The following is a 19,594-nucleotide window of genomic DNA, read 5'->3' as shown; positions in this document are numbered from 1 at the left end:
TGTTGCCAACAGATCCCCTCTGAGTCTCCTCTTCTCCAGGCTGAAGAGACCCAGTTCCCTCAGTCTCGCCTCATACGGCTTCCCCTGCAAACCGGCCACCAACCTTGTGGCCCTGCGCTGCACCGACTCTAACCTGGCTATATCCTTCCTGTAATGAGGGGCCCAAAACTGAGCACAATACTCCAATTGCGGGTGCACCAGAGTCGTGTAGAGTGGTAGTAATACCTCTCTTGATCTAGAAGCCATGTTTCTGGCTATGCAACCAAGGGTGGCGTTCGCCCTCTTGGCCATCGCATCACAGTGCTGGCTCATGTTCAGCCTGCAGTCAACCAGCACCCCAAGGTCCCTTTCACAAGTGCTGCTCTCCAGCCACTTGTCACCTAACCTGTACTTATGACAGCTATTCCTATGCCCCAAGTGCAAGACTTTGCACTTCTCCACATTGAACGCCATCCTGTTGTCTCCTGCCCACTTCCATAGGCTGCCCACGTCCCTGAGGATCCAGAGCACCTGCTCCATCCTCCCTCTTTGCGATAGCCTTTCCAGGACTTGTGGGGTGCTAAATGCCTACATTCCGGCCTGGCTTCACCCCACAGCCACTGCGCACAGGGTCTGAAATCCCCGACCTGCTTTCTTGCAAGGAGAGGAATGCGTGCGTGTGAGCTCGGTGACACCCGAGAAGCAGAGCAGGAACCTGAAGATCAGCTCACCTGTTCGCCTCTGTCTCCTTTGGAGCCTTTTGGCCCTGGCTGTCCCGGGGAGCCAGGCACGCCCTGTGGGGGATGAAATCAGAGGGGAGAGATTGGTGCTGTGTGGGAGCCGCCTGCCCACGGGAGAGATGGCGGGACGGCCAGCGTGGTGCAGCGGCAGCTCGGCTGACTGGGACCTGGGTGATCCGGGCTCTACACCCCACTCGGCCATGAGCCGCATGGGGTGACTGGGATGTTTCTGACTCTCAGCCTGGCATACCCCACAGGGTTGTTGTGTGGAGAGAGCAGAGAAGCGCTGGATTGCTCAGGCCACCCTTTCGTAGCAGGAGGAAAACAAGAGGCAGTGCAGAAAAGCAATGGCAGATTGTAAAATCAATACAAATAGCATGTTTTGTGAAGGGTGTGAAAAGGCCGGAAGTGATGGGGTAATTTGCTTACAGGTTTCTTTGGCGAGCTTATGCGCCAAAATTAAACTCCAGCTTTATTTACAAAAGCAAAAAAAGCTCCTGCTGTTCCACAAACCCATCAAATGCTACCAAATATTTTGCAGTGAGAGGTTGCTGTTTTTTTGTAGGATAGCTTTTTATGCTCTCTTGGCTTTTACATCAGCAGAAACGATCGCAGAGAAAATCTAGCATGCAAGAACTGTGAACTAACCTGAACCTGCCCAGGCGCTACGATCCACATCTTACGTAGGCCTTCTTCTGAGGATGCAACAAAGGACAGGGCCTTCCCCATGGTGGCCCCAATGCAGAATGATCTCCCCTCCAAGGCCCACCTGGCACCTAAGTATTTAATGCCACTGAATGGCTTGGGATTAAATCAGCTTTCTTTTTAAACACAACTAGTATGTGCAATGAAATTGTTTTCAGCTGTTTAAATTGCTTTATATTTTGTGTATTGAAATTTGGTAGTTTATTATCTGGATCTGTGGTTTGTAATTTTATGAATTACATAATTCATAGAGATTCAGCTCCAAAGAAACAACTATTGTTATGATTACTAATAATAATATGACCCCCTAGTTGCATTTATACTGGTGCAGGTGAAGTTGAAACAGCAAGGACTGAGAAGTGGCAAACTCAACATGACCTCACCTTGAAATGTTGGGGGACAGGGGCTAGGTGGCTTGCCTACCTGCAGCCCAGGTGCTCCAACAGGTCCTGGTGCCCCTTTGGGGCCTGCTGATCCAGGTGGCCCTAATGAAAATCAATTAGGAGAATTAGAAACCCATTGCTGGTTTTTTAAGGGGCAAATTTTACATGTTAAAATAGGCTGCCAGGCAGGTGTCTGTAGGCACAATTCTCAAGACTGAATGAAAAAGCAGAGACCTGCATCGGTTTTCCCTAACCTGGTTGCCCTCCTGCTGGCTGGGAATTATGGGATGTGCCACCCAACACACTGGGTGGGAGGGAAGCATCTGTCCTAGGTCATCAGTCACAGCCCTTCTAACTGTTCTGACTTTGTTGGAGAGGAACCCAGAGGCAGGGCCTTTTTGGTGGTGGCTCCTTTTTATGGAATGCCCTTTCAAAGAAGGTCACCTGCCACCTCCTCCACCTTTTTGTTAGGGGTGCCAGCAAAACCCCTAAAGCAACACAGAAGAAAATAATGAAGAATTGCTAGAGTATAAATTCTAGCAAGCGATTTGGAGGTTCGAAATTGACCTGGGATGAGGCATATTTCGAAATCATCCCTCAATGAGACCTGATCAAATAGAGTGAGCATTTACAAATGAAAGTACCTCCCTACTAGAACTGGTCTTTGCCTCCATGGCTTGGTAGGTAGACAGGAAGACAGAAGCCACCTTCTCAAGCATCAACGTATTTGAGGTCCGCCCTGAACCCGGAAAGGTGACCCCAGAAGATAGTCTAACACCGAGCTGGAGCATGAGCCCGTTTGGCTCAATGTCGATTTTGGATGTGTGGACATGCTCCAAAATCACAGGCAGAATATTTTCATGGTTTTGCACTCTTCAGCCCTTTCAACGGGAAATTCCGGGGCCTGAACCCAGGGCCTTGTCACAGGCATGTGTGCTTTCTACCCTGAGCAATGAATGCCAAAGAAAGCGTTTTAAAGATGCTTAAAGACACAGTAAAATCTGCCCCACTGATGTTCCACTAATGATGAGGCACCTTTCGTTCTGTTGTTCACTCATGGAAGAACTGGATTATCTGCAAATGGATGCATAAATCCTTTGCTCAAATCCGGAGCTGCACAAATTTGCACTTCCCAAAATGTACCAGAGGGGTGGAATGAAATCTGTTGGATCCATCCCTCCAGCAAGCATGGAACCTCCCCTCATATCCAGCCGAGCCTTGGAAAACAGGCTGAGCCAAGAGGGAGTCTGTGAGCCCTCACGGAATGAAGGTTGCCCAGCCACCAGTCTTCAACTGCAGTAGTGCAAACAGCTCGATTCCTAGCAGCGCCTTGCTAATGCTGAGCCCACTCGCCAGGCACTCGGGGTTGCTCGGGGTTGGACTGGAATCCCAGGGAATCTGATGGCTTCCCACCCCGCAAACTGGATCCCTCCACTTCCCTAGAGCACATGCCCCTGAAAATTGCTTTTCTGCATAGCTTGCTGTATGGGGGAAATGGGCAAATTGGGGGTCTAGCTTCATTTTTCATTCTGCATATGTCTCTATGGCTAAAATTGGATAAAATTACATAAAACTGCAATCTGGAAAAGCCAGTCCATTGCAGAATCTGTGGGTCAGATTCTTAGGAATCCAAATTCGTCTGAGACAGTTATGGGTTTCTCGAAATTCCCTAGTGCCAAATTTGGGTTTCACAGCTGCCTTTGCCTCGAGTCACCTTTCCCCAAGGCCGCTGGCCAAAAGAATTCTTGAAACCAGGAGCTGGCAACCCCACGCCAGAGGTGCTTGGCATCTTTTTGCTAATGAGCGTGGGTTCATTTTTGAAGATTTCATCCTGGCACGCGGCAGCTCCATGCTTGGCAGAATGGGAACGCTCATTTGAGCTGATGCTCTTGTTACGGTACATTGTGAAGGGGTTGCCTGCTAATGGCTTTATCCCGCGAGCACAGCGGGGTGGGGGGCATATACTTCCTTCGAGACACTGACGATTAATTACATTTGCAGCTTGTGGGGAGGGGGAGGGATAGATCTGAGCGCCTTCTGAACTTAGCTCTAATTGTTTCGGGTGAAACCCCCACGAGCCTCAGACGCCCCACCAGAGCAATTGAATCAGCCTCTATAATTAATGCAGTCCCTGGAATATCACAGCCGGGATGAGACGAACTGAAGGCTAAATGGAGGAACGTGGTAAGGCGAGCAGGAAGCCTCTTGCGATCCTGACGGGAGGTCATTTCTAAGTGCCTCCCTGCCGACAAACCACTTAAGGTGTTTCTTAAAAATCAACATTTGTACGAGTATAATGGAAGGGCTCCTTTAATAACAAAAATTTGTTTCTGATCTCAGGGTGGAGCCGGTGGCTCACAGAGATGCGACCTCATTTTCTTTCCCGTCCCTGCTCTTCCTTGTGCTGTTTGGTTCAGGGATAGAAAGCCCCCAAAGCTGGCCCTCCGGGGTTTCCCAGGTAGCCCCACTGCTCCCCCACAACTACGGAGAGTGGGGCCTTCCCAGGTCTGGTGTGCCCTTTTCCCCTTTTCTAAAAACTTAAAATGCCTCTCTTAAGGCTGAGTTACTGACCAGAGAATCTTGAGGTAAAAACAGGTTGGTCTTTGGGGCATCTTGGCCCAAGTTCATCTTATTTTACAATTCTATACTGCTAAGAATAATACAGTCACAAGCACGGCATAATCCAGCCCAAATGCTTGTAACCCTCTGAATTCAATGGGTATCGGCATGTTATGCAGGGTGGAAGAAATGCAGAGACAAAAATCTCCTTGCTCTGCCTGTCTGGCAAAACTCTTAGATGGAAAATTAAAATGGAAAACAACAACAACAGCGTTTTAAATCCTTCTATAAGCCAGGCTCAAGTTTATACCTCTACAAATTAAGTTAAAGCCAATGGACCTTTAAGTTTATAAAAATAAATGACATAGGACACAAGAAGTTTGTAAATGAATGAATGGTTGCAGACAGAGGGATGGATTTCCTGTGCTTCTCCGTTTTAGCTCTGCTGTGCTTCCCCAACACCAGGAAACCTCCATTTTGTGAGGATCCCGACACTTCTACTCAGCAGCAGTTATAACGGGACCGCTTTCCCCCAAGCAGCTGTCAGCCACCGCATGCATCAGGGCTGCTTCTCCCGGCAGAGCAGGCAAGCTGCCTTGCTCTGCCTGCATGACCACCCCCCCCCCCCCGCTTCCCAGATCGCCTTTGGCTTGTTGCTTTGCCCTATTACCTGGCAGGCCAATGGGGCCAGGTGCACCACGTGGTCCTGGTAAGCCGGCCAGGATGGTGTCGATGACTTTGGAGGCCAGCTGTGTCTCTCCATCTGTGTGAGAGCCAGAAAAATCCGAGGAAGTCAGTAATCCTGCAAGGCTTTGAAGTCAGTGGAACACACGGTTACCATGATGCATTTGTGAGCCGTCTCTCTGGGGTCACAGATTTGGAAAGGGCCCACGAGAGACCCTGGGAATCGGGCTGGTGCCGACTCTACCTACTTTCGATACCAGGTTAACCTGTTCCCTGGGACACAGCATTTAACTAGTTTTATAGCAGTCTGTCAGCTGCTTAACAGACATTGCGATTTAGCTGGTGTTCACCATTGTAACTTTCTGAATGTGATTTTCAATCTGGCTTTCTAATTTTGTCCTGTAATGTTATAATGTTTTTCATTAGCTGCATTTTTTTTTATTGCTTTTTATGTACGGCTTCAGCTACTGGGCAGTATATAAGTACAATTATTATTATTATTATCTGCTAGTTATAGCTGGAAAGCACTGAAAAAATGTCGGTTCCATTCACATGGCTGCTTGGAAGCCTGCCCAGTCCATTCCCTGGGCTTTGCTTCCCTCTGCTGTCGGCAGCTTGGAATTCCATCTCACTGGAATTCCATCTTTTGAGGCGCTCCTTGTGGCAGAGGATATGCAAAGTCAGCCTTGGTTAGCTACTGAAGCAGCGTTCCCCAATCCTCTGCCTTCCAGCTGTGCTGGACTACAACACCCAGAATCCCTCAGTCAGTTGGCCGGGGGATTCTGGGAGATTGGCCCGATGCATCAGGGGTTCCTAGGATGGAGCAGGCTGTACTAAGGCATTGGCTCCTCTCACCAACTGCAATCAAACTTGGGCGCAGCTCTGTGGTGGAGAACCAGCCATCCAAAGCAAGTTCAACCCTCCACTTCCATCTTGGTCTCTGCCAACTTGGCATGCCTTGGGCTGCTCCCCTGCAGTCACTCGCTCACTACCATGAAGAGCTGCAGTATATAGTACTTCTGTTTAGTATGCCAGCCAAGCAACTTGAGGGTTTCTGATCTGAAGGGCTCAGCAAGAAAATAGGCTACCCATAAAGAGCTCTGGGGCAGGACTGGCGGCAGCGGCCATGAGGTTGGCCCATCTGCAGTGGACCCTGCAGGCCGCCTGGTCCCAAGCTTCCTTACTATCGTCATTATTTTTATTTCTATATCACGCAATCATTGACGCTGCCAGAGCCCCTCAGAACAGTTCATAAAAATAGGTACCGTCATAAACAGGATGAGAACAGAAATACAAATACAATAAAATACAGCATGAGATCCCAATGCACAAAATTTAGAACAGTTTGAAGTAAAACAATTTCAATAAAACTAGCGCAATGTAAAGAATTTCCCCTTAAAAGCAGAGCCATTCTTTCTGAATCTGCACTTGTATAAAAAAAAAAAATTAATCAACTGAGGGTGTGTGCAAAACTGGGTGGTCTTTCAGGGTGATTCATTCTCTCTTCTTTTGGCAACGCATAAGTGGAAAATTGACTAAGGATGCACAATCCTTATTGAGCTGTTTGGGGAGGTAACTAACTGATCGGGGATTTTACTAAAGATGACCAAATATCCCAAGACTTGTTATGCCTTGTTCAAAAGTCAGAATAAATTGAAGAGGCTAGAACATTCAAATTTACAGTGCCATCTTGTTCCCTAGTTATGCCAGAAAGTCTGCGTACTGGAGCACAATTAATTCACTCCTGTCTAAATAATTAACTGTGGCTGCTGGAAATCTTCAGTGGATTAAAAATACATTCAGTCCCTCCACTTCCAGGAGGGAGAGATGATTAATTAACAAAATCCATCTTACACTTAGGAATTCTCCCGTTGTTACAACTGCACTCTAATTCCTGGAGCGTAGCAAAAATAGGGGAAACGTGGACATCATAAAGAAAGGCAGGCTGCTTACCTGTACCTGTTGTTCTTCGAGCGGTCATTTGTGCATTCACACCTATGGGCTTTATGCTACCTGCACAGGGGGTGGGCCGGGCTCCCGCCCCCTCCATGGCGCCGAGCCCTGGAAGTTTTTCTCTGATCGAGGCCTTGCGCTCCGTGGCAAGCCCATAGGTGTGACTGCACGGACCAAGAAGAACGGTGCCAGCTGCCCACCCATGTGGTGGGCCACAGCTGGGCCCCGAAGAGGGCCAAAAGGGGCCTGTCAGAGCGGCAGGGCAGAAAGGAGACGGGGGATTCAGCTTATGCAGATATGCACAGCTGGTCTCCCCCAGCCCGTTTCCACTTTCTCCTCGTGGCTAAAGGCAGCTGCCTGGATGGGAGCGATGCATCGCTCTGTTCCACGCCTCAGATGCTCGTGAGCCTTTGAGCTCAGAGTCTTCCGTGCGGCCAGTGCGTGGAGCGTGGGACTGCACCCGTCCCCTTTGGGGGAAACGGGAATCTTTAGCCAATGTGTATTTTTACTGGCCATATTTAACTTTGATTAAATTTGTGCAAAATTATTGAAAGTAAAAACAGCAGGGCTGTCCTGCCATCTTTGCTTCCAGCCAGAGTGGGCTACAGTGGAAGTGTGTGAATGTGAGGCAGTGTGGCATAGTGGTTAAAAGTGCAGGACTGGGACTCGGGCGATCCAGGTTCTGGTCCCCCCGACTCAGCCATGGGCAACTTCGGGCCGGTCACAAACTCTCAGCTCAGCCTACCTCACAGGGTTGTTGTTGGGAGGATACAATTGGGAGGAGGAAGATGAGAATTATGTAAACTGCCCTTGAAAAGGAAAAAAGGCATGATATAAATATAATAAATAAAAGCAAGCGCACCGTGTGGTGTCCGACCTCCCATTCATACAGCATCCGGTGCTAGTGGAAGGAGTGCCAAGCTCCGAGGGAGCTCCCCTCCCCTTCAGCTCTCCCTGCAGGACTCCGGGCTGCTTTTGCAGGGCCACTGGACCCTGGAAGGATGAAGCCCTGCACCCGTTAACAGAGCCTGGCTGCCCAAAGGGGGCTGCTCTCTAGGACAGGGTTGGGGAATGTGATCCTGCGGAGCGTCAACGCCCACGGTCCTGGCCATGCTGGCAGAGGATGATGGGAGTTGGAGTCCAAGACCTGCATGTGGCCACATGTCCTCCATCCCTGCTGTAAGAGGGACATGCACCAGGGCTCTGGCTGAACGCAGCAGACCGCCTCATCCGCTCCCATGCATGGCCGGCTCCACGACGCCGTTGGCCACTGGAGTTAAAACTCTGCACGGGGTGCTGTGACTCCGTGGCGTTTCCTTGCCCCCGAGAAAGCAGCTGTGTGGAACGCTCTTGCTGCAGCAGCAGGGAAATGTCAGCCAGGCTTAAGCGGCCACGGCGGCTGGGGCAAAAGAGCTCTCCTGCACAGTGACACAGCTGCAGGGAAAGGGCTCCTTCGGGGAGGATCGCAGCACACCGTCCCCTGTGCGGTTCCCCCAAAACGCTGGGAAGACTTACTTTCTTTTTCAGCATTGAGCTGCAGTGAGTAGAGGACTCCTTGCTGAAATGTTAGCGGGGTGGCCGGGGGTCCAGGAGGCCCCGGGGGCCCGGGAATCCCCGTTTCGCCAGGATACCCCCTCGGTCCTGGAGGTCCGAGCAGCCCTGGAATTCAGAACAAAGACGTGTTAGGGGCTTTGCGTGCGGCTGGAAGTGCTGCAGGTGCGGCTTCGGCTAGAAGTGGATGCACAGAAGTAGATCCGGAAGGCCTGTGCTGACGGAAGACACGGCTTTCCTTTACGCAGGGCCCGATCCCAACCCTGCTGCTGTGAGGTTCTTCCGTGCACATGGACAGATTCTTCTGCAGTGCAGATCTGGCTCTGGCTCTGGCTCTGGCTGGCTCTGGCTCTGGCTCTGGCTGGCTCTGGCTGGCTCTGGCTCTGGCTCTGGCTCTGGCTCTGGCTGGCTCTGGCTCTGGCTCTGGCTCTGGCTGGCTTGCTCTGGCTCTGGCTCTGGCTCAGCTCCTTTCTCTGGCCAGGTGGCCCTGTATGTGCCGGGAGCACACACGGGTCTTACGCTGCCTCCATCTTTCCAGGGGCTGGCATGCTAAAGACGCACGGTGGTACTTTCGGCCTGGTGGAGCCATCCAGAAGTGCTCTGGGCCTTGGGTTCTGCCCTCTCCTTCTGAACATGGGAGCACCCCAAGAACACCTGCTGGCATCAGCCTCTGGGATGGAAACGTCACTCCCAGCGCTGTGAGTCGAGGCTGTTGGCTCTGCCGCACTGCAGGTCCCAAGGAAGCGGCCGAACGGAGGCCTCTTGCTGTGGCCGCGGGCAATTAAACAAGCCCTCCGTAGCCGCAGCCAAGCCCTCCGAGATCGATCCAGTGCAATGTTTCCACCAATTAAGGACCGTGCTCCAGGCAGGTCAGTGGTGGGACGTGCCTCCTTCCCGGAATTCATCATTTTAGCAGACTCCTCAGTCAGAGATCTACCTAATCAAATGGTCAGGACCTGGCCATCTTTTGCCCAGTCTCCAGATGTGCTGGATGGGGTGGGCACTGCAGTAAACCCATCTGAAGGACACTAGTGTGGGGAAATATTAAATTCACCCCCAGGATGTTCTTCTACCAGCAGGAGGAGAAAACTGGAGTGATGGAAGCCACAAGCACATGCCCTGCCTGCTGGGGATGATGGAAGCCGCCGCTCTTGGTGCGCGTCTCGGGGCCAGGGTGGTGCTCGCTCTTTGGATGAGGGCTCGGACATGAGGAGCACGGTGATAGAGGGGGCAGGGGAGGGGGAGCTTATCCCGAGGCCTCCGTCTCTAGGTGCTCAGGCAGGCCCTGGGGACCGACAGGGGTTGGAAGTGCCAGGAGGGGACATGGGAGAGGAGCCAGAAGAGCCTGGTCCGATCCCTGACCCCATGAGGAGGCGTCGGGACAGAAGGGCTGGCCAACGAAAGGGCCTGTGTACAGCCAGGAGGCAAGCCCGTCTCCAGAGGGGCACTCCCAGAGGATTGGGGTCCAGGGTTACTCGAAAGGAGATTCTCGGGAATGGTTTCTAGTTTGGGTTCACCTCGGAGAGCCTTTCTTTGCTGAGGATAGCTTGCGGGATGGAAATTGGAAGCACAGAGCTTTTGCCATAGGACTGTCTGTTGTCTGAAAGAGAGAAGGGGGCACCTGCAGGATGATGGAACATAAGTTCATCTACGGGGAGCGGTTCTTGTGTTCAGGCAATTTGGGAAATTGCTGCACAAACAAGGCAAGAAATGATTGGATGTGAGATCGTTTGCCCCCTCTTCAAATATGTCTTCCCCTTTGTGCTGGAGTTACACTAACTTGAGTCCCATAAAAGCTGCTAAGCAGAAGCCATGGACGCCTGCAAATGCATGGATGGCTGAACTAATTTTAATGGCCAAGAAGGCTGGGAACTGAATCGGGCTAGTCAGCAGGAGGTGTGGTTGCATTAGACTGGGCAGGCAGGTTTCATCAATAAACTGACAGGCTGCAGAAATTTGCAGGAGAAACCTAAGACAGGCTGTCAGTGGGGAACCTTCGTGATGGTTTGGAATCAAAGATGGTTCAGGTAGAACCGGAAGGCCTAAGTTCAAATCTTCACTCAGCCATGCCGATCTCCGTGTCCCAGGGAAGCCAAAATGACCCCCAGCTCCCAAACATTGCCCCTCCCCCCAGGCTTATTTAATTTTGTTAAAGGGAAAGCTCAAAATTCTGGGAGGAACACACATAATGCTCTTAAGGGCATAGGTCCAGATAAGCCCCTGCCCTTGATATACGAGGGGCGTTCAGTGTATTCTCGGTATCGGGTTGATTTGTTATTGATATGGGTAATTTAATTATTTCATTAGCTAAGGACACTATCTGAGGGTATACATGCAAAATTTCAGGTAAGTCTGATCATTAGTTCCCTAGGAATCCTCAGTGAAAGACGACCATGATGACTGACACGACAATGTTGAAGAAAATCGAGCACCGCGCTGTGATTAAGTTCCTTACAAAACAAGGAAAAAGTCAAAAAATCATTCACGAAGAGATGGTGGCCGTTTACCAGGACTCTGCACATTCGTTATCTACTGTTCAAAAGTGGTCGAGTGAATTTAAAAGGGGCAGAGAAAGCACTGAAGATGACCCTTGCTCAGTCGAGCCAGTTACTGCCACTACGAAAGAAAATGTGAAAAAATTTGAGAAACTTGTATTGGAAGATGCCCGAATAAAAATCTAAATGTTAGCAGAGATGGCAAACCTATCCGTTGGCACCATATTTACTATTTTTCATGACCATCTTAACCTTTCCAAGGTCTGTGCAAGATAGGTGCCACGAATGCTCATGGCGCCTCAGAAACAAGTGTGAGTCGAGTGCTGTAGGGAGTTTTCAGAGCTCTGTGGTGAAGATCCATCGAGTACTTTCGACTGGATTGTTACTGGAGATGAAACTTGGGTTCATCACTATGACCCTGAAAGTAAGCAGCAGTGGCATAAAAACAGTGCTGACCCTCCGAAGGAATTCAGAGTCACTCCATCGGCCGGAAAAATCATGGCCACAGTGTTTTGGGACTCAAAGGGAATTGTATTGATCGAGTACACGAAAAAAGGTGAAACCATAAACGCAGCATCTTACGCAACCACTCTGCGTAATTTAAGAGAAGCAATTAAAGAAAAAAGGCGGGGAAAACTGACCACAGGTGTATTGCTTCTTCACGACAACACGCCCGTTCACACGGGACATGTTTCGAAGGCTGCTGTGTGAGACTGTGGTTTTGAAGAAATAAACCACCCACCCTATAGCCCGGACCTGGCCCCCAGTGACTACTACCTATTCCCGAATTTAAAAAAAGATCTTCATGGAAAGCGATTTTCCAACGATGAAGAGCTCAAGACAGCCAATAACGCACATTTTTTAGACAAGGAGGAAGGGTATTTTTTACAGGGAATTGAAAAGTTAATTTCTAGATGTGATAAGCAGGGCTTTTTTTGTCATAGAACGCACCGGAACAGCATTCCGGCACCTTTTTTTCCAATGGATTTTACGAAGTGATTTTGAATTGTAGCAGATCAGCAGCAAACATCATGAGCATGGTGCCTGCGGGCTGCGTCTGTGTCTGCTGTCTGCTATCTGATAGCGAGATAGTGAGGGCGCTGCTCTCGGCTTGGGATTGCTGTGAGTGGTTGCGCGCTTACTGCCGGCGGTGTGAGTTCTGGCACTTTTTTTTTTTTACAAAAAAAGCACTGGTAATAAGTATATTGAAGTTATGGGGGATTGCATAGAAAAATAAAAAATATTTCAATTTATTATTCCTTTTTCTTCATGTTGATACCGAGAAAACATTGAACGCCCCTCATAGCTACGGCCCTCCCAAGATGGGGAGGCGCACAGTGAGTGGACTCGCAGCTGTCCTTGCAGTCTATCCGTTTTGCCATTTGTAACTGGCAAAGAACTCACAACTCTTGCTGGTAACAAATAGCCAGGTTCCACCAGTCGCAATGTAATACCGCCTTCCCCAACTTGGGGTTCTCCAAATGAGTTGGGGTGCAACTCCTGTGACTAACCAGCAGTTTTCAGCTCTCATAACAGTCCTGCTCACCTGATGGTCCAGACGGTCCCCTCTCTCCAGTTTCTCCCTTTTCACCCTTGGGGCCTGCTGGTCCCGGTTTCCCGACTGGTCCGGGTAAGCCTGCAATGTCCAAGCACGAAGACTGATAAGTGAGCAGCCTATGACATGGTTCTCGTGGGTAAAGGATGATTAGATGACTGGGTTCGGACAACACAACAAGCCATGGTTGCTTTTTGTACCATAGCTGGCCTATTGTGCTGTCAGAAGCCAGCTGTGGCATTTCACCATGGCACGCTTGGTCTTTAGTAACCACAGGTCTTTCCATGGTTCCTCTACACCACCATGGCTTCTTGTGCTGACTGAACCCAGCAGTGTGGTTCCATGGCCCTGCTCTGCAGCTACAAATGTTCCCCGCAAAGGGTAGCAACCGCAGGAGCCATTCCAACCATCCCACCTCTGCACAGAGACCAATGAAAGAGGGGCAGGTAACACAGGCAGGAAGCAATGCACCTCGGGATTGAATCTCAGGCACACTGATCGTTGGGATATGTGCAACTGTGGGGAGACTGGAAGCACAGGATTGAAACCATGATAATGTAGTCCATTTTCTTGCTCATCCATCAAGTCGCTCATGGTAAAAAGCCATGAACCATATGAGGTAACATTGGTAGGTAACATGCAGGGTTGCTTCTTTCAGTATAAAACCCTACATATTTGGAATCGAGGGGCTGAAAATCCAAAGCAACAGGCCTCAGGTTTATTACAGACAGGTTCCTGCTCCCCGGTCTATATCAGACTTGCGCTGGGAGAGTAGATTAGAAAGAGGCACCAGGTGATACACGGACAACACAACTCTTTTCCAAATATACGAGGTATCTCCGGAAAGTAGTAAGAATGAAGTCCCTACGCCCCAGAAGGGCTCTGTGAAGGCGGAAGCTGGCCAAGGTCACTCAGGCCGGGATGCCGGGTGCGCGTGAGAACACGGATCAGTTGCATTCCAGCCGTGCCAGGCATTCTCTTTTGTGCCACCCTGTTCAAGTATTACGAAAAATGCAAGCGAGTTTGGAACAGCGAGAATGTGATAAAATTAGGTGAAATTGGGTGAAAGTGCATCAGAAACTTTGCAAATGGAGAGGAAAGCTTACGGAGAAGCCGCGCTACCATCTGCACAAGCGAACCGACGGCACAAGTTGAGATCGGCTCAGCTTGCGTCCTCCATCGCGGCAACGCTCCGAGTCACAGTGCTTTGGCTGTCAGAGAGTTTTTGGCTGAGAAACACACCACGGGGCTTCCCACCCACCCCACAGCCCCGACTTGGCTCCTTGCGGCTTTCGCATCTTCCCAAAGATGAAGAATCGCTTGAAAGGGCACCATTTTGGTTGTGCGGATAACGTCCAAAGAGCCACCCTGCAGGCTCGGGGCGCCATCCCGCTGGAAGACTTCCAGGGATGCTAGGAAGAACGGATAAATCACCGAGAGCGTTGTGTACACTCAAAAGGTGCCTACTCTGAAGGAGACGATGTTCAATTGTAAATTTTTTCAATAAAATGATTTTTAAAATATCATTCTCATTACTTTCTGGATACACCTCGTCCACAGAAAGATTTTGTTTTAAAACATGTATTAACAAAAAGCAGATTGTCTTAAGAAAGAAAATGATGCCATGATACTTGTCTGCAACATATGAAAGGGAAAAAAAGCATATTTTAACAACACAGTTTTCTGCTAACAGAAGTCACCTCCTGTTGGAAACTCCGTCGAACATATTCCCTTTATATTTACGCAATGTGATTACTTCCTGGATTATGATTGCCTGGGGTATGCCTTTGATCCCCCCACCCCATCCTGATTTATTTAAATTTGCTGACGTCTTGTTTACTTCTGCAGTTTTATAGGCATTTCCCAACATGATCTCTGGGGGCTTACTCTGTCTAATCCCTTATCAGCCTTATTAAGAAAGAATCCTGCTGGTAACGTTCCCTTTTCCCTGCCTGAGTCCAAAAGCCGATGGTGGTTCAGAAAGTAAGCTGCTCAGCAGGGTCTCTTGGGTATGCGTAGCATGATTGTTGCCTTAAATCAGCTTTTATATTGTGCTTTAAATCCCTTATATGGTAAGCATTCCCAGTGCATGTTTTGCAGGCTTGTCAGCGCTGAGACCCAATACCTTAGAAGCCGCACACTGAACCCAAGGGAATATATTTTTTAAAAAATGCTTCCCATGTATTTGTTTTAATTAAGTTTTTGCTTTAATCTCCGTCATCTCTTGAGCACCATTTCGGGCAGGAAGGCAAGATATCAATCCAATAAAAATTAAAGCAAGGGCTGCTTGGGATTGAACCAGGATTGAACTGTCAAAGTTGTCCAATGTGGATTGCAGGTGGGAGAGTCCTGCTCAGCAGCGATCGCGTTCTCAGTGCAGGAGCCATTCTGCAAATATGCATTCTGTGTTCTGTTTTCACTGAACACCCACTGGGAAGAAGGGAGAGTTTTGCCTCGAGAACCTTACGAAGCTTTTTGAGAAGGGAAGAAAAGCTGGGTGTCTAGTCCAGCCTTCTGTTCACGAAATGGCTAACCAGCCTACAGGCACCCTCCTGCCCATGTTCCCCAGCAACTGCTCGCTGATCCTGGAGTAGGACCAGCACACGGTCATCCATTCATTGAACTGGTTCCTCATGTAAAGGTGCAATACGGTGCATGTTCAGACAGAAAAAGGTCTACATGTTGAGCAGGGCATGCTGGGAGTTGTAGGCCTTTCTTTCTGCCTAAATGTACATAGGATTGCCCCCTAAATGGTGTGACCCTGTTTCTTAGCAAGATGGGCTCCTTGTTGCACAGGGGTATTCAAGCAGATCCTGAAGCGAAGGAAGTTTTAAACAGGCTTCCTTCGACGGATGGGATTCAGTCACCCATCCACAGTGACGGTGCTACGAAATGTGAAATAAGACAGTCATGGGCTTCTGTGAGGGACACACAAGATGGTTTATGGATGGGTCTAGGCAGCTTTAACCTTCAGGTGTGCAGACACACGCGATGCGATAAGGGAGGCTGGGAAACTCCAAGTAACAGGCTTCGTTATAACTGATAAAGGTAGGAACTTCAGTAAATGTTAACTGGTAAAAGTAGTTGTGAGCAGGCGAATTAAAAAGATTTGCATGGCGGCAATGGCAGCCAACCTAAGTAGAGCTTCTGACATTCTTTGTGTGGGAAGGCATCTAAGTGAAGCGAAATTTTGAACAGCTCTCTCTGTGAGGAAGAAGTGCAGGGGACCTTTATTTTGCAAAATAAATCCTTTTTTTTTACTCTTATTCCCTTGTTGTGTGTGATAGGGCTGGACACCTGGGCAGAACCCCACTATGGTCAACAACTGCAGTGCTTGAAGAATTTGAGATCTGTGATTTCTGACATGTAGCAATGAGTTCCCTTTTCCTCGGTTACTTCCAGCTTCAGGCTGGAAGCTAACTCTCCAACCACTTTTCCACTTCCTGAATCTTCTGTCCAAGTCTCAGCTCAGGTGTATCAACAGACCTTTGGAAATTCATGGTTACCTGTGCTTTTGTGTAGATAATAACAACAGTTGTAGGAGCAGGAATTGCAGTAATAGTAACAGTATTTCAGTGAAGATAAAGGATGGAATTGACTTATGAGAATATGCATCTGAACATGACATAAACTAGAAACAGTCTAGGGGGTTCACACACCACGTTAAGCCACCCAAGAAATAAGCCATCCTGGGTTGGTTGTTCAGAGGACAGTTCATGGCACTCTGAAGAACTGATTGCGTATGTGGCAGTTTCCCATCCATCCTCCCACTGATGGCGGCACATATCCCAGGTGCCTTTGCAAGAGAACTCCTCCTTTTCCCAGTTCCTACACCAGCGCCCTTTCAGCAATTGGTTCACCGGGGTTGCTGACTTTTGATGAGATTTCCAAATGAAATCAATGTTCAGGACCCCTGTGAACACAGGAATACAGAAAGCCAGAATCCGGCTAGGGATCAGGAGAAATGTCCTGACTGTTGGAGCTGTAGGACAATGGACCCCAAGGCCTAGGGAGGTGGTGGGCTCTCCCACCCTGGATGCATTCGGGATGCAGCTGGACAGCCCTCTGAGCGGCATTCTTGAATTTGGAGTCCTGCACTAGGCAGGGGGCTAGACCTGATGGCCCTCTGACCCCTTCCAACTCTACTATTCTCTGATCCTATGTTTTCACCAATGTTTTTTTTGGGGGGGGGGGTAGGGAGGAATTCCCTATAGCAGAACAGCACCAGCTGGACTTTCTGATACTCAGCCCTGCATGCTGATATTCCTGTCCGAGTCCGAGCATCTGAGTCCATTTTATCCTTCCTTTTGGAGCTTGCTTTTTTAAAAAGTCTGCTTTGCTTTACACAGAAGCAAGACCATCTGCTGGCAAAGTTCATCTCCCTCCTGCTACTTTTGCTTCCTCTCTCCTTCCCTGCTTCTCCCTCACTGTCACCTTCCACTGCTACCTGTCACACCTTGATATGGGCAGTGTTTTGGGGCATGAGGTGCGGAGAAGGGATGGAGCAGAATGGTGGCCACATCAGGGAAATGACAAGGAGTGAGACGGGGGGTCTCTGGCCTTGCTGGGTTTGGATGAGTAAGCCACTGTGAATGCCAACAACTCCACAGCAAGCCACGGGGCTCGGGGTGGCTTATGGGAGAAAAATAAGACATTTTGTAAAAACTTTGCGGGGCTCCCATGGGATGAAAATCCACTGCAGCCGATCACTCATGATGGGCTCTCATTTTCTCATGCCCTGCAATGTGATGGCTAGGAAGATAACACCACAAAATCTGCTCACCCACAGGTCCCACGGGTTTTCTCAGTACTGTCCCTGGGCTGGCAAGGGGAATGGCATCCGGCATCAGGTCGTCATACCACGTGGCTGTGGCCCTCACGACTGGAAGTTCATTCTCCGAAGGAGGAGCTCGCTCCGCGGCCTCAAGCAGAAGGATCTGGATGTAAGACATGGAACGATCGGAACAAGCTGCAGTGCTTGCAGGGGTTCTCCCTACCCTACTTTCCTGGGGCTCAGGCCCACAAGGGAAGTGGACTCAGCCCAGCCAAGTCTTTTCTAAGCAAGCCAAGCCAAGTAGGGTCAGATCCAGACAGGCAAAGCTGGGTCAAGCTGCTCTAAGCAGCATTCAGGACCATGAACAGCTCCTGGGGCTCTCCCCACCACAGCAGTTTTAGAGAGATGTTTTAGAGAGATGTTGTCTCAGCAGAGTATCAAAGCCAACAGAAGCCTTAGACAGGCTGAGAACATCTCTACCAGCAGCGGTTTTTGCAGTTCCCATTTTACACCTTGATTTTTCTCAAGATGCTTGAGGTGGAAGAGAACGGGCAACTCCAGTTTTAAGTCCAGCGATGCCCTTGCCTTTTGTAGGGAGGGCATGGGGCAATGTTTCAGCTGCCCTCGCCTGGGCAGGGTCTGCAGAACCTCCCCGGACTCTTCCTTGGGGGAAATGTAGTGGCATGGAGCTGAGAGCTTTATCAAGTTTGGAGTTCCAGGCATTCTTAGCGGCAAGTAATCTCCACTAAACTCAAGGGGACTTACATCCGAGTGGATATGCATACTTTGAACTACATGCCACACAGCTAAACACGGCCATTGAGCAAGATGGGTTTGAAGTCAATGCTGGGTTACTTCATCCTAATTTGGATAAATAAACTCAGACCTGGTAATTATATGGGGAAATGTGTGATTGATGCATATATAAAAATATTAATCCAAACCTTATTCTGTATATATTAAAAATATATTGCTTCATATTTTGGAGCCTGCTAGGGAGACAGGATTGTGTTACAGGAGATTTTGATCATGCAAAAACTATGTGGGTCATTTACCAATGCCGTCATGAATCAATCATATCTCGGATTTGTGCAATGTGATTTCCTCATGTTCTGATCGGCACGGCCTACCACTTCCACTGGGATGGAAAAGAATTTGGCTCTGTAAAAGATGATCTGTAATCCTCCAGCAGATTTTATTAAAAGATGTGGGGGTGGAAAGCACAATCAAAGATTGGAAGCGGGTGTTGAAAGAGTTGAGCCCATCTGTAGAGTCGTGGTTGGACAACGCAGTGGAGCCCTTGTGACCACTGGAGCAGAGAGGTCCATATTTGAAGAATAAAGAGAGGCACCGACTCTTTATTCTTTCTGGCACCAGGTAAAGACCTTTTTATTTACCCATCATTTTAATAATTAAATTAATAATTTGAATAAATTGAATTTTTTCAAAGAGTTGCATTTTCTTTTTCCCTTCTTTTTTCTTCCTTTTTCTCTTTAGTTTTGAATTGTTATCACTGTTATTTCTGAGTGGTTATTATTGAATGTTTGAGTTGTTATTACTGAATGTTATTATTGAATGTCTTAATTGTATTTTATATTATTATTTATTTTCTGTAAGCTGTCCTGTGGCTTGCGCAAAGGAGGGGGTAGAAATGTTTTAATTAAATTAAATTAATTAAATTAAATTAAACTCAGTGGAGCTTTCAATGGGGGCTGCCCTCACATTGCCAGATGAACTTCACTCCCCTCTTGCCATACAAGCCAAGGCCTCAGAAGAAGATGGGTCAGGCCTGACTGGGATACACCGACTCCCCTGCCATGCATCCTTCACCCCTTTATTTTTCCGATCAGTTCCTCTGAACTTCCTTTCGCCCCTGTTGACTTCATAGGGCATGAGCCCAGAAGTTGGGAATCCCATTGCTTAGGGTAGGGATGGTCCCCTCCCCCAGCTGGTTTCCTCTTGTGCTCAGCTTTGTGGTCCTGCAAAGCCAGCTGAGCCAAGAGGCAGCTTGCAAACACTCACGGACTGCCAGTTGTGCCATCGGCCCTCTTCCCTGGAGTCTGGAGTGGCTGCAGGATACAGAATAGGGGTGCTGCCAGTGGGCACACCTTTTCCCTTGCTCACTGATGCCAGCAACAAGATGGCGGCAGGGTGGGGGGGGGGTTCCTGCTGGCTCCTCAATTCCTGGCAAGTGCCTCACAAACTCTGGGTATGTT

The 19,594-nt window shown here is 49.0% G+C and overlaps 1 protein-coding gene across 1 annotated transcript in view; it reads right to left on the bottom strand.

Moving 5' to 3' along the window:
* COL26A1 (collagen type XXVI alpha 1 chain) overlaps positions 1–19,594 on the bottom strand; it is a 139,855-nt gene that overhangs the window by 10,808 nt on the left and 109,453 nt on the right. Inside the window, exons 7-12 of the mRNA XM_044430356.1 lie at positions 17,388–17,541; positions 12,596–12,685; positions 8,519–8,662; positions 5,037–5,129; positions 1,848–1,891; positions 711–773 (exon numbers count right to left, since the gene is read on the bottom strand). Of these exons, the coding sequence (XP_044286291.1) occupies positions 711–773; positions 1,848–1,891; positions 5,037–5,129; positions 8,519–8,662; positions 12,596–12,685; positions 17,388–17,541 (588 nt within the window). The remainder of the gene's footprint in view (positions 1–710; positions 774–1,847; positions 1,892–5,036; positions 5,130–8,518; positions 8,663–12,595; positions 12,686–17,387; positions 17,542–19,594) is intronic.

Source organism: Varanus komodoensis, unplaced genomic scaffold (genome assembly GCF_004798865.1).
Source record: "Varanus komodoensis strain SLA01 unplaced genomic scaffold, ASM479886v1 scaffold20_1, whole genome shotgun sequence".
NCBI lineage: Eukaryota > Metazoa > Chordata > Lepidosauria > Squamata > Varanidae > Varanus > Varanus komodoensis.
Note: the sequence above shows the minus strand (reverse complement) of the source record. Positions and strands in the feature narration are given on the sequence as shown.